This window comes from Ursus maritimus, unplaced genomic scaffold, assembly GCF_017311325.1.
Source record: "Ursus maritimus isolate PB19 unplaced genomic scaffold, ASM1731132v1 scaffold_13, whole genome shotgun sequence".
NCBI lineage: Eukaryota > Metazoa > Chordata > Mammalia > Carnivora > Ursidae > Ursus > Ursus maritimus.
Window position 1 is genome coordinate 11,920,193 of NW_024423675.1, and position 14,566 is coordinate 11,934,758.

General features: G+C 39.1%; 1 protein-coding gene across 4 annotated transcripts in view; it reads left to right on the top strand.

Moving 5' to 3' along the window:
* Positions 1-2,776: 2,776 nt before the first annotated feature.
* The window catches only part of TSTD3 (thiosulfate sulfurtransferase like domain containing 3), a 40,263-nt gene continuing 28,473 nt past the window's right edge, over positions 2,777-14,566 (top strand). For 2 of the 4 annotated variants that reach the window (XM_008705003.2, XM_008705002.2), the window contains exons 1-3: positions 2,833-3,162; positions 13,998-14,171; positions 14,269-14,428. In XM_008705003.2, the coding sequence (XP_008703225.1) occupies positions 3,090-3,162; positions 13,998-14,171; positions 14,269-14,428 (407 nt within the window). In that variant the 5' untranslated portion in view covers positions 2,833-3,089. Of the gene's footprint in view, positions 3,163-3,888; positions 4,044-13,997; positions 14,172-14,268; positions 14,429-14,566 lie in introns of those variants that run through there. The other 2 variants (XM_040627568.1, XM_008705001.2) reach the window with 2 other exon arrangements.

Consider the following 14,566-nt stretch of genomic DNA (forward strand, 5'->3'; position numbering starts at 1 on the left):
TCTGCCCCTCACCCTCTGCTCCTCTCCCTATCCATGCTCACTCTCTCTCAAGTAAATAAATAAAATCTTATTTAAAAAAAAAGAAATTTAGGAATTATGCAAACACCATACAATTTTTCTTGGAAATGATAAAATTCCAAAGCTATCTTGATTTCTAGCAGTCTACATTCTATTTTACAATGTGATTTTTTTCACTTGGCAAGATATCTTGGACATAACTCTGTATTAGCCTCATTCTTTTGACTAGTTGCTTAAAACTCCAGTAATGGATGTATCATTTTTTCCCCAGTTTTCTGTTGATGTACTTTATCTTTGCCTACTTGTGCAAATATCATTAGTAGATAGCAATGGAAATGCTAAGTCAACAGATACGCATTTCAAGTTTTGATAGAAACTGTTTCCAAAAAAAAAAAATCTTCACTTGATTTGTCAAATATCTGGAGGCCTGATACGGACTTGGAAAGAAATGGGCAAAATCTCCTTTCCAGTTGCCTTTAACTTGCATTATGCCAATAAATAAAATGAGTTGTTTGAGAATTAATGATTCATATCAACTCAGCACTAGTAGAACTTTCCCAGAAGACTTAAACTATTTTTCTCCCTTTCATCTCACTGGAAGCCTTCCTGACTCTCTCCGAAAGAAGAACTTGGACACTAGTCCAAGGAACAGTAATCAAGACTCTCTTTTGACAAGACTTTTTGCTGTAAGAACTCTTAAATAAACCGAGTCTGGCACTTTGCTAGGTACAGGAGGAGCTATTTATCTTCTGAGAGAAAAAAATCTTGCAGAAAAATATTTCTCAAATACTTAGTCATGAACATTGGAAAAAGAATGATATCATAATATGTGCTTTTGCAAAGGCATAAATCAAGCTGAATGTGATTTTTTAATTTTTTTAAAGACTTATTATGTTTCCTTTTTTTTTTTAAGATTTTATTTATTTATTTGACAGAGAGAGACAGCAAGAGAGGGAACACAAGCAAGGGGAGTGTGAGAGGGAGAAGCAGGCTTCCCACAGAGCAGGGAGCCCAATGCGGGGCTCAATCCCAGGATTCTGGGATCATGAACTGAGCCGAAGGCAGACGCTTAATGGCTGAGCCACCCAGGCACCCCCGAATGTGATTTATTGAGGCCAAGCACATTGTTTCATTGTTTCCATATCTGTGTTCATACTACCTATGGTTTTGATGTATTCAGGACAGCTTGGGGATGCCATGGGGAGTACATGAATTTACAACATATAATGACATTTTAATTCAAAGTTAATCCACAAAATAGATCAGATAGAAACTATAGCTAAACTCCAAATAATTTGGAAAAACATAGTTGTAAGTGATGGCACTGGCATAGAAATTTGAGGTGGTGCTATTAATTATTAAATTATTGAAAACTAATGGGACCAGGGTCAGTCGGTTAAGCATTTGCCTTCAGCTCAGGTCATGATCCCAGGGTCCTGGGATCAAGCCCCACATCAGGCTCCCTACTCTGCAGGGAGTCTGCTTCTTCCTCGCCCTCTGCCTGCTACTCCCCCTGCTTGTGCTGTCAAATAAATAAAATCTTAAAAATGAATTAATTAAGTAATTACTGAAAACTGAATAATTTTAAACTGCTTAATGAAATTATTCCTTGGACACATATTTTAATAATACCATTTAGAAATTAATTTTTAAATTTTCCATTGTAAATTAATTTGCAGTTGAATAGAACTTTCATTATGTTGGGGGACCAAATTGAGAATAAATTTAAAACAAGGAAATGAACCACAGTAAACAATAAACTTTATGTGGTAAGCCGAATAGCACTCCCTGCCCCCAAAGGTGTTCTAGTTCCTGGAACTTGTGATCATGATAACTTGAGTTATCACAAAGTTCTTTATAAAAGGGAGGCAGGAGGTCAGAGGAAGAGTAAGGGATGCAACAACATAAGCGGAGGTCAGAGTTAGAGATCTGAAGATGCCAAACTGCTGGCTTTGAAGATGGGGAAGGGGACCACTAGCTGAGGAATGCCAGAAGCTTCTAGTAGGTGAAAAAGGCAAGAAAAGAAATTCTTCCCTAGAGGCTTCAGGGGGAACACAGGCTTGCTGACACCTTCAGAACTGTACATAATAAATTTATATTGTTTGAAGCCAGTAAATTTGTGGAAATTTGTTACAGTAGCAATAGCAAACTAACATTTTATAAAGTAGTTGGACCTAACTCTGACAAGCTATGGTCAATTATAGTCAAATATCTAAGTTGTGGGGAAAAGATGACAGCATGAGATTATCTTAATACTGGCGTTAGTTGAACCAGCTATTGGAGTTAAGAGCAATTCTTAGAAAAGCATCCACGTAGTTGGCTTTAAATTAATCTACAAGAATCCTGTTATAAAGTAGTTGGGAAAATGTATTTAGTTTAAATCTTTAATTTTCATCACCTGGGTAGCTCAGTCGGTTAAGCGTCTGCCTTCGGTTTAGGTCGTGATCCCAGAGTCTTGGGACCGAGCAACGCCTGGGGCTCCCTGCTCCATGGGGAGCCTGCTTCTCTCTCTGCCCACAGTAAACAATAAATTTCTCATTTTTCTCCAATCCCTCATTTCTCTCTCTCCCTCTCTCTCAAAAAAAACTCTCTTAAAAGAATCTTTGAATTTCATCTTTGGTTATTTTCCATTTTCCACTTTTAAGGTTTGTCTCTCCTTTAAAAATAATAGTCAAAAACAAAAAAGCAAGCCTAACTCCCGGTTTCTTTTTTTTAAGATGTATTTATTTGACAGCGAGAGTCATCGCGCACAAGCAGGGGGAGCGGCAGGCAGAGGGAGAGGGAGAAGCAGGCTCCCGGCAGAGCAGCGANNNCGCTGGGATCACGACCCGAGCCAAAAGCAGGTGCCCAATCGACTGAGCCACCCAGGCGCGCCCCAACTCTGGAGTTTCTTTCCAATTTAAAGTTTTGGTGTAGGGCATGGTTCCCTCTGCGATGACTCCTTGTAGCACTCCCCGATTCGGCCAGCGCCTGGTGGGGGGCGCTCAAGAGCCCGGCGCGGGTGGCCCGGCGGCCGAGAAGGAGGAGGAGCCGGAGAAGGAAGACAGGAGCCGGGTGGGCGCGAGCGGGCGATGGTGCTGCCGCTGCTGCTGTTCCGGAGTGCGCGCCGGGCGATCCCGGGGTCGGCTGAGGCTGCGCTCTGGGGTGAGCTCGGTGGTCCCTGGGGAAAGGGAGAGTGCCTAACCGCGGGCCCGGGGAAGGAATGGCATTGGTGGGGGTGCTCCCTTCTTGGGGCTTCCAGGGAAAAATCAGACCCATTACCCTTGGCACCTGGGAAGGTAGCACCAGCTTTCAGTTCTCGTTCCTTCAGATTGCGGGCTACTTGGGTCTGAGGGTGCTCTTGGGGGACGCAGGAGAGAGGTCAGCGTTGCTCCGGGGAGCTCGCGTGGGGGCCATTTATGAAGATACTGGTGTCTGACTGGGCAGTGAAGGTCAGTTGGCCACTGAGCGAGCAACACGCCCAGTTTCCGCCCGAGAGAAACTGAGGATGAGCCCGGCTCTGCGAGTTACACCTGTGACCCACTGGCGAGCCGCGCTCAGAGCTTGGTGGCAACAGTCACCCAGAATTATAACACGTTAGAGCTGTTAAAGTACTACTGCTAATATTACGGACGGCAAAACAAGCCAGAGAAACGAAGGTTAGTGGAGGCGTTGGGTGTATTACTCAGCAGGCTTCCAGTCCCTTCTTTTGCTTTACATGCTGCCTCTCCTTTAGCACAATTTTTATTTGTGGATGCAGCTGCAGAGACTGTGGCATAACCCTGTGTCCCCAACTCTCCCTCTCAGTTACTCCGCTTGAACTCTTGGTACATCCTCTGTAATTTAAAATGTGCTTTTTCTATGCAAATTTGTTCTTTATTGAGCACCTAGAAATGCAGGCCTCCTGCTGGGGATACAGCCTCTGCCGTTCACGTCACCATTTTGGGGAGACAGAGACAAGTAAACAATCACCACACACAGTCTCGTGAGACTGCAATGGAAAAAGCAATTATTCTACCCGAGTTGGAGAAAATATTAGAGAAAAGGTGCCTTTTTTTTTTTTTTTTAAGATTTTATTTCTTTATTTGACAGAGAGGGAGACAGCCAGCCAGAAAGGGAACACAAGCAGGGGAAGTGAGAGCGGGAGAAGCAGGCTCCCAGCAAAGCAGGGAGCCAGATGCGGGGCTCGATCCCAGGACCCCGGGATCACGCCCGGAGCCGAAGGCAGACACTCAATGACTAAGCCACCCAGGCGCCCCGAAAAGGTGCCTTTTCATTTAAAAAATTTTACTAGCGAGGTGCCTGGCTGGCTCAGTTAGTGGAGCATGCAACACTTGACCTCAGAGTTGTAAGCTGGAGCCCCGGGTTGGGTGTAGAGAGTACTTAAAATCTTTTTAAAAAATTCTGGTGATACATTATTATATTCCCATTATATTCAAACAGACAATAAAGAACAGCTTACATTCCCCTCTATACACCCTCCCACATTCCACCTCCCTCTCCAAACGTGGTTTGGTACACATCCTTCTAAACACTTTTCTATGAACATACGTTAAATGTACACATAAAAATACTATATATATAATATATAGGTGTTGCTGTTTTTAATTTATGCCCCAGAATTCCTGTCCCTGCAATCCCACTCCCCAGGAATAGTTTCTTATTTCCTTCCAGATGGTTTTCTGGACATTTATAAAACATAAGTGTTGTATCTTAAGTGTATATAGATCTCAAAGGGGAAGCTTTTTATTTAGCAATATGGACATCTCTCCAAGTCCCTAAATGTAGGTCTGCCTCTTTCCTTGTAAATGCTGCATGGTATGCTTCATAATTAGTTTAACCATTTCCTGTATGAACATTTAGGTTGCTTCCAATTGCCAGGATGGATTTCTAATCTTTCAACCAAGACTTTCCAAAGAGAATACTGTCAGTCCTTGTGTTCTTAATGACTTGAAGTTGCTAACATGAGTGCTTGTTACTTAATCAGTGATCCCGCCATAACTCTGAAAATGTCCTTTGTCTGCTACATTTCCATGAGGACGAAAGCTTGCTGTCTACCTTTATTCTCTGAAGGTTGCCCCTCGAGTCTTGTTCTGCTAGTTTTATTCTAGTTCTCGGCTTCCTCTTTGCTTCTGTTTAGACTTATGCAGGTTTGAAGCAGGATCCCAAACCCGTCCTACTAAGTCATGCACACTGCAGCTGAGTGTTGTACTAACACACTTCTGTGGTGGCACAAAGTGAGTAAACTTTCATCTGCCGCATCCTGTCCTATCTTTCCCCTGAGTTCTGACCTCCGTAAGATTCTAAGTAGCTTTCTGGGTAATCGCCAGGTTGTGTAAAGCCCTTTACTTGATCCTAGTCCTACAAAGAACAGCAGAAAACACAGAGGTGCTTTGTCAATATGAATCAGCTGCCAGCAGCAGAAGATGCTTTAAATAAGGAGGGAAGTTGGGGAAGGTGACAGCTCAGAGGACCTGGGGACTCGCTGGGCTATTTAAGGGAAAGTACTGTGATAGAGTAGCAGCAGGAGGTGGAGAAGACAAGTAACTTGGAGAAGCTGAAAAATGGTATAGGGTATTCCCCTTTAATATTAAACTCACCCCTTCATGCAATAAATGCATTGCCTTATCTAAAATTTCCATTTTAACCTTTTATTCGCTAGGATGGTTGTTCACTTGCTTTTCAAATTTTACTGTGAGTGGGTCCCAAAAAATCGAAATATCCATTAAAGTGCTTACATTAGAAGTCATAAAATGTTCACATTTGAGAAGGAAGCACACCAAATGTTCTTCCTAATATTTTCTCTCTGGAGTAACAATCATTATTTCTAATGTAGTCTTCCTTGGTTGTGTGTTGTTTATATTGACCATTACATGGTCTGTAGAAATAACTTTCAGTATTTGACAGATATTGATGTGGATTTTCTAAGGTGTCAACATCCAAAAGAAGAGCATAGATGAACCAGAGAATTTATTTTATGGCTGCAGCAAGAGTGAGTTGCTGTTATTATGATTGTTATTATTATTAAGTAAACACTTTTATGTTTCAAATAGTTGTATTTTTCACATCAATACCGTATTTATTTGAAATCATAAAAAGAATACCAAACTGAATTGGTAGGGCGTAATGGTAGACTATTTCTAAGAGAAAATTTTTTAAAAAGATTTTTGTTTATTTGAGAGAGAGAGAGAGAGAGCTAGCACAAGCAGGAGGAGGGACAGAGGGAAAGGGAGAAGCAGGCTTCCCGTTGAACAGGGAGCCCAATGCGGGGCTGGATCCCAGGACCCTGAGATCGTGATCTGAGCTGAAGGCAGACGCTTAACCAACTGAGCTACAAAGGCGTCTCTCTAAGCGAAATTTAGTTTAGTTTTTTAAAGTACAACATATAGTACAAAACTATGCTACAAAACTTTACTATAGTAAAGAAGCTAAATTGATGAAAAAAATAAATTCAGAAACCGAATCATGTATATAATTTCTATATATATAGTTTCTTTAAACATACAATTAATTAAATCACATTAGGCTAATTGAAATTAAATAATTCAAAGAATAGGGGTGCCAGCCTGGCTCAGTTGAAAGAGCATGCATGCAACTCTTGATCTTGGGGCCATGGGTTCAAGCCCCACATTGGGTGTAGATATTACCTAAATAAATAAATAAATAAATAAACTTTAAAAAATTTTCAAACAATAATTGACTCTAGAACTTAGAGATTTATAGAAGTAATACTAAATTTCTTAACCTTTGTTTGCAAAAAAATGCTTATTCCTACAGGTTTCTCCTCACTAAAAAAGACCTGACAATTGTAGCAGAAAAACAAACTTCTAAACATATATACAGCATGAATTATACTAGATCTTCAATTTGCATAGTCTAATATGTGATTTTAAATATTTTTAGGTCATCATATTTATCTCACACTGAAATTTGGGTTGGTAGGTTGTTTTGTTCTTTGTTTTGGGTTTTTTTTTTGTTTTTTTTTTGTTTTTTTTTTTTTTTTTTAGCTGTAGCCATTTGAAAAACAGCAAATGCAGAGAGAGGTTTTCTCTGAACTCCTCTTACCTGCCTAAAGACAGATCCTCCAGAAGGAACTCGGTTTCATAAATCCCCTCCCCAGGAGTTTCATCAACAAAGGAAGATTGACTCATCACAGGAAAGGAGACTAGAACCCACACCACACCCAAACTTTGTTATAAACTGTCATAACTCCCATCTCTTCTTCTAAGGGCCCATTCACTTGTCCTAAAAATCATTTACTCTCCCCTAAGAGGCCTACATTCCCTCTCCTTATTAAGATGAGAATTCTTATTTTTTAATTTAAAAAATATGTATTTTTTTAATTTTTACCTTTTTTACCTTCACTCATTTCTCTTGCCCCGCCACTCCCTGCCTCTAGCAACCACAAATTTGTTCTCTGTATCTGTGAACTTGGGTTTTGAGGGTTTGTTTATTTTTTCATTTGTTTTTGGTTCCACATATGAGATCACACGGTATTTTCTTTCTCTCTCTGACTTAGTGTAATGCCCTTGAGGCCCATGTCTCAAATGACAAGAGTTCATTCTTTTTTATGGCTGAATATTCATGTGTGTGTGTGTGTGTGCGTGTGTGTGTTTACCACAATTTCTTTTTTTTTTTTTTTAAAGATTTTATTTATTTATTCGACAGAGATAGAGACAGCCAGCGAGAGAGGGAACACAAGCAGGGGGAGTGGGAGAGGAAGAAGCAGGCTCATAGTGGAGGAGCCTGATGTGGGGCTCGATCCCATAATGTCGGGATCACACCCTGAGCCGAAGGCAGACGCTTAACCGCTGTGCCACCCAGGCGCCCCAACAATTTCTTTATCCATATATCCATCAATGGACACTTAGCTTGTTTCCGTATCTTGGCTGTTATAAATATTGCTGCAGTGAACATGGGGTGCATATATCTTTTCAAGGTAACATCTTCATTTTCTTCAGATAAATACCAGAGATAGAATTGCTGGATCATATGGTAGTTCTATTTTTAATTTTTTCGGGCCCCTCCATATTGTTTTCCACAGTGGCTGCACCAATTTACATTCCCAACAGTGCAGGAAGGTTCCCTTTTCTCCACATCCTCACCAACACTTGTTATTTCTTGTCTTTTTGATAATGGCCATTCTAACAGGAGTGAAGTGATAACTCATTCTGGTTTCAATTTGTATTTCCCTGATGATTAATGATGTTGGACATCTTTTCGTGTGTTCTTTGACCATCTCTCTGTCTTCCTTGGAAAAACGTCTATTCAGGTCTTCCACTCACTATGTTCTTGCATACCGTATATAGATCTATAGTATACATCGTATGTATAATGTGATCTATTGTGCATACTTTTCTGCATTTTTTTTGCTCACTTAGGTAGTCAGAAGCTTTCCATGGCAGTACATATAACTCTTTGAACCACTGCATATGTTCCGTAGTATGGTTTACCAGTTTATTTACCAGTCCCTTCCTGATGGACATTTTGGTTTCCATTTTTTTTTGCTGTTATAAAAATTTCTTCAATAGTTACCATTGTACATACCTCTTTGTGTATATGTACAAGTAGTTTACTAGGTAGATACTTAGAAGTGGAACTGTTGGGTTGGTGACAAGTGGCATTTAACAGTCTTCAAGGAGAGTCGGAGTGTGCCAGGCAGAGGTGAGGAAGGAAGAAGTATTCCCTTCAGATAGAACAGTGTGCATAATCATGAAGGAAGGCAAAAATAGGTATTTACAGATTGCACCGTATAGATTACTTAAAACTCACAGCAACTCAGAAAGATTAAGTAATATTATTCCTGTTTTAAAAATAAGAAACTAAGTCCCAGAGAGTTTAAGTAATCTGCCCAGGATTACAGAGCTAAGTGGACAAGCCAGGATTTAAACCTGGTTTATCTGACTCTAAAATCTGCTCTTTCCACTGATAAAAATGTAGTTAGAGCACATGTATACTTTTAATGTAGCTGGAGGGTAGGGTTATTTTTTTATTATTATGTTACGTTAGTCACCATACAGTACATCATTAGTTCTTGATGTTCCGTGATTCATTATTTGTGTATAACACCCAGTGCTCATTACAACACATGCCCTCCTTAATACCCATCACCAGGCTACCCCATCCCCTCACCCCCTCCCCTCTGAAACCCTCAGTTTGTTCCCGGAGTCCATAGTCTCTCATGGTTCATCTCCCCCTCTGATTTGCCCCCCTTCAGTTTTCCCTTCCTTCCCCTAACGTCCTCCGTGTTATTCCTTATGTTCCACGTATGATTGAAACCATATGATAATTGCCTTTCTCTGCTTGACTTATTTCCCTTAGCATAATCCTGGAGGGTAGGGTTATTGAGGCAGAGGAGGAATGGGGAAGAGGAGAAGGTCTGGTAAATTATGCTGGTAAAGTAGACTAAAGGACATGATAGAACATACTAAGGAGTTTGGACTGTATTTTATAATGTAGGCTGCGGATAATATCCAGTTGAGGCTAGATTTACCTGCGGAAACAGCAAAATGGGAGTTTATTAAAAAATTAAAATCTCTCAAAAATGTGAGAATCATGTATAAACTGTGTTACTCTTGAGAATCCCTCAAGAGAACCACGAATCATGTCGATAAATCCTAAACAGCCAGTTTTCCTTCAGTGGAGGAACTGATGGCTGCTTCTTTGATCAAGCAATAGATGAAGTGGTTGATTTACAAGTAGAGGCCCTGTTGTACAAAAAAATACACAATAGCTTTAATTAAAGAATTAGTGTGGACTGGAGGCTCGTACCATGAGAGGCTTGGGGGAACTGAGACTCATTAAAGGAATATTTGTGCTTTGGCTCAGAGTGGAAAGCTAGGAAATCTAGTCCTCACTGGTTATACACCTGTTCTCCACACACACCCCGCCCCCACAGCCTAACAGGAGTATAGAGACAGTTAAATGTCAGTTTGACTCTAATATATAAGAAAAATATAACTATCTTTGATTCAATTACACAGGTTACATGCTGAGATGATGTTTGTTTCCTAGTGGCAAAGTACCACAGTCTTAAGCTTAACAATTTTTTAAATTACCATAGTTTCCCAGTTCCTAACAATGAGGAATAGTACCAAGTGTGAACTCAACCTGCTGACTTTTTGTATTCTGGGAATTCACAAAATAGCAAGTTGAGTGAGAAATAGTTTTATCCTAGGCATTGTAAGATCGAATCTTGCAGATAACGTAAGCCAATTTTTCAAAATCTGAAGAGGATGGGAAATCTGTATTTTTATTTTTTTAATGTATTTACTGTGATAAAACATATGTAACAAAAAATTTGCCACTTTAGCCATTTTTGAGTGTACAATTCCGTGGCATTAATTATATTCACAACATTGTGGCGTCATTACCACCGTATTTCTTTTTTTTTTTTTTTTAAGATTTTATTTATTTATTCGACAGAGATAGAGACAGCCAGTGAGAGAGGGAACACAAGCAGGGGGGAGTGGGAGAGGAAGAAGCAGGCTCACAGCGGAGGAGCCTGATGTGGGGCTCGATCCCATAACGCTGGGATCACGCCCTGAGCCGAAGGCAGACGCTTAACCGCTGTGCCACCCAGGCGCCCCTACCACCGTATTTCTAAATATTTTCATCACCCCAAACAGAAACTCAAACCCATGGAGCAGTAAGACCCCTCCCTCCAACTTCTGGTAACCTCTAACCTACTTTCTATGAATTTACCTGTTCTAGGTATTTCATATGAGTGGAATCATAAAATATTTATCATTTCGTGTCTGGCTTACTTCACTTAGCGTGTTTTCGATGTTGTAGTTTCATGCTGTCGTATGTGTTAGAACTTCATTCCTTTTTAGGACAGAATAATATTCCACTGTATGTATAAGCCACATTTTTGTTTATCCACTCATCTGTTGAAAAAACACTTGGGCTGTTTCCACCTTTCGGCTATTGTGAGTAATTGTGAATAATGCTGCTATGAGCATTGGTGTCTGAGTTTGAGTCCCTGTTTTCAAGTCTTTTGGGCACATACCTTGGAGTGGAATTGCTGGGAAACCTGTATTTTTTAACTATTGTATTTGTCCATTTTTCCATCTTTTGCTATCAGTGAGAAGGACAAATGAAAATAGAACAGTGTTCGGTTTTTACAAGAAAATGTGGTTTTCACAACTCACTTTTGGCTTTTCTTAACTACTTAGCAAATAGAACTGTGAAGCATTTCTTTTGGCCTATGCACACTGCAGAAAATGTATGAAGACATTAAAGGATGACCCAAGAAAGTCTGGGAACCCCTGGTTTATACCTAGTGCGCTCCAACTAGTTTTTAAAATTGAATACTATATTTTGGACAACTTACGTGAAATAACATGCCACAGTATAAATGTGCCACTTAGAACTGTTCCCTCATGGAGACACTTCTAGCTTCTTGCCGTTTTTCAGTATTACAGAGAATGCTGCCAGTGAATATATTTATACATATATACATTTGTGTGTATTCCTGCTAATCCTCCTGTGGTAACAGATTCCTAAAACTAAAATCGTGAGGTAAAAAAGATACACATACTTCAAGTGTTATTCCTGCTACATTCTCCTTTCAAAAGGTTTTAACATTACACACTCCCCACAACGTAAGAGTACCCATTTCCTCATACCCTCACCAATATTTGATGTTATCAATCCTTTTAATTTTTATAAATCTGACAAAATCTGAAAAATTTTGTTTATATCTTGCATTTCCTTAATAAGTAGTGAGATAGTTACCTTTTACTGACCATTGGTATTTTTCAAGTCAATTCCCTGTTCCTGTTTTGACCATTTTTTCTATTGGGAATTTTATCCTTTTCGTATTTGTATGAGCTCTGTTAATACCAATGTTTTGTCTTTGCTGTGTTACAAATATTTTGTTCCTACCTGCCACTTGTCTTCTAATTATTCATTGTTCTTTTCCCATGTATAAATTTAGCATTTTAAGGAAGTCAAATCTTTATGACTTCTGATTTTGCCATGTTTAGAATGGTCTTCTTATCCCAAGGTTTAAATTATCTGCTGATGTTTTCTATTGGTACTTCTAAAATATTAGTTTTGGGATTGAAATTTAAATTTATTTACATGTAAGGAATGAAGCAATAGCTTGCTTCAAGTTTCTTCCTGATGGCTAGCTAGTTGCCCTACATATTTGTTGAACAAAATTTCCCCATTATTCTGAAATATAATTGTTACCAAATGCTGAATTCTCATAGATAGTACATTGTGTGCTGTTTCTGGACTTAGATCTTTAAACCTTTTCCTATGCCAGTTTATACTATTTAAACCAACTTCACCTTATAAGATACTTAATCTTTTAACAACATTTGAAGCATTATTATTTACCTTATAGTGGTCATTTTGTTGTGAAATATGATTATTAAATTTTTAAAATTTTTATTTTTATTTAAAAAATCCTCTGGGTTTTCTTTCATGTTTAAAAAAACAATTTGGACCCATAGAAAAGTTGCAAAAGTAAAATGGAGCTCCCTGTATTCTTACTCAACTTCCCCTAATGTAAGCATCTCGCATGGTACAATTATTGAAATCAGGAAAGTAATACTGACATAATACTGTTAACTAATCCACAGGCCTTATTTGAATGTCACCAGTTTTCCCACTGAGGACTTTTATAGTCCCAGGTCCAATCCAGGATTCTATGTTGTTATTACATTTTCATGGTTCCTTAGTCCGCTTCAATCTGTGACGGTTCCACGGTCTCTGTCTTTCATAACTTTGACACTTTTTTAAGAGTGCTGGTTATTTTGTAGATTGAGTTTGTAGATTGAGTTTGAGATTTTCTTCCGATTTGATTCAGGGTATGCATTTTGGCAAAAATCCTAAGGAAGTGATGTGCTCTTCTTGGAGTATCATACCAGAGAGTACATGTTGTTGACATTTCTCATTCCTAGTGATCTTTGAATAGCTGGTTAAAGTAGTATCTTTCAGGTGTTTCCTTTTGTTATTAGTAAGTATCTCCTGGGGAGATACTATCCTATTTCTCATCAAAATTTCACCCAGTAACTCTAGCATCTGTCAATGGCTCTTGCCGAAATAATTATTACTCAGATGTTAACCTAACGGTGATTTTCTCTTTTCATCATTCAACATTTATCAATTGAAATAATCCCTTCTCCTCATTTATTCAATTATATCCTTATATCAGTGTGGACCCGTGGATTTATTTTATAGGTTATTACCCAATACCATATTATGTTACCAACTATTTAAGTTTTTATTTATTTAAGTAATCTCTACACCAAACATGGGGCTTGAACTCACAACCCCAAGATCAAGAGTCGCATGCTCTTCTGACAGAGCCAGCAAGGTGCCCCACCAATTACTTAACAGATAGAAACAGTGCCTTTAAGTACTTACAAGTGTAGTTTCAAATGTAAGGTTCCCACATCTAACATACAGGTTATCTTCACTTGCAAGGGGAAATTAAAATTTTCTTAATATTGTAATTTGGACTATGGTTAGACTTACAAATTATTTGCAGAATTCAGTTACCAAATGTTGAATGTGTATTTACAAGTTCCACCTAATTAAGGGCTCGGAGAGAGTAGAATATGGAGCTGGCACAAGGCCAGCCATTAAGCATCGAGGCCAAGAGGGTAGGGCTATGTCCCGTGGCTCTGTACAAAATACATACACAGGTCAGGGAAGTCTAAAGATCAACTATAACTCACTGGCTGGAACCAGGGGAGAAATTCCTTTTACCTGCTTTCCAGATATATTTTTTTAAAGATTTTATTTATTTATTCGACAGAGATAGAGACAGCCAGCGAGAGAGGGAACACAAGCAGGCGGAGTGGGAGAGGAAGAAGCAGGCTCATAGCAGAGGAGCCTGATGTGGGGCTCGATCCCATAACGCCGGGATCACGCCCTGAGCCGAAGGCAGGCGCTTAACTGCTGTGCCACCCAGGCGCCCCAGCTTTCCAGATATTAATAGCAATGTTGCTTTGAAAGTGCCTAAATTATTTTATTCTTTCCAGGTTTGAAGTCAATAAAAGGAAGCTGGCACAATTTTTGTACTGCTATTTTTAAAGATGTCACTTATAAAGAACTTAAAAACCTCTTGAATTCCAAAAAAATTATGTTAATTGATGTTAGAGAGACATGGGAAATTGTGGAGTATGGAAAAATTCCTGGGTCTGTCAATATACCACGTAAGTGACGTGTCTTGAATTGATTCATCACAAAAGTATCTATTCAGTAATTTACTGTATCTAAAATTTAATTGAAATTCTTAACATTTTCTTTCAGTGGATGAAGTAGGCGAAGCTCTACAGATGCACCCAAAAGATTTCAAAGAGAAGTACAATGAAGTCAAACCATCCAAATCTGACAGTCTAGTGTTTTCTTGTTTAGCCGGAGTGAGAAGCAAGAAGGCTCTGGACATGGCCATGTCTCTGGGCTTTAACAGGTGCAAAGATGAAGTATAAAAATGGATTCAAGAATGTATATAGAATGTTTCATATGTATTATATTTTTACTGTTCGATTGAAAAATTTCTTATAATTACTGTGTTAGTAATAGCAGGATAGAGACTGAAAGCCTCTGT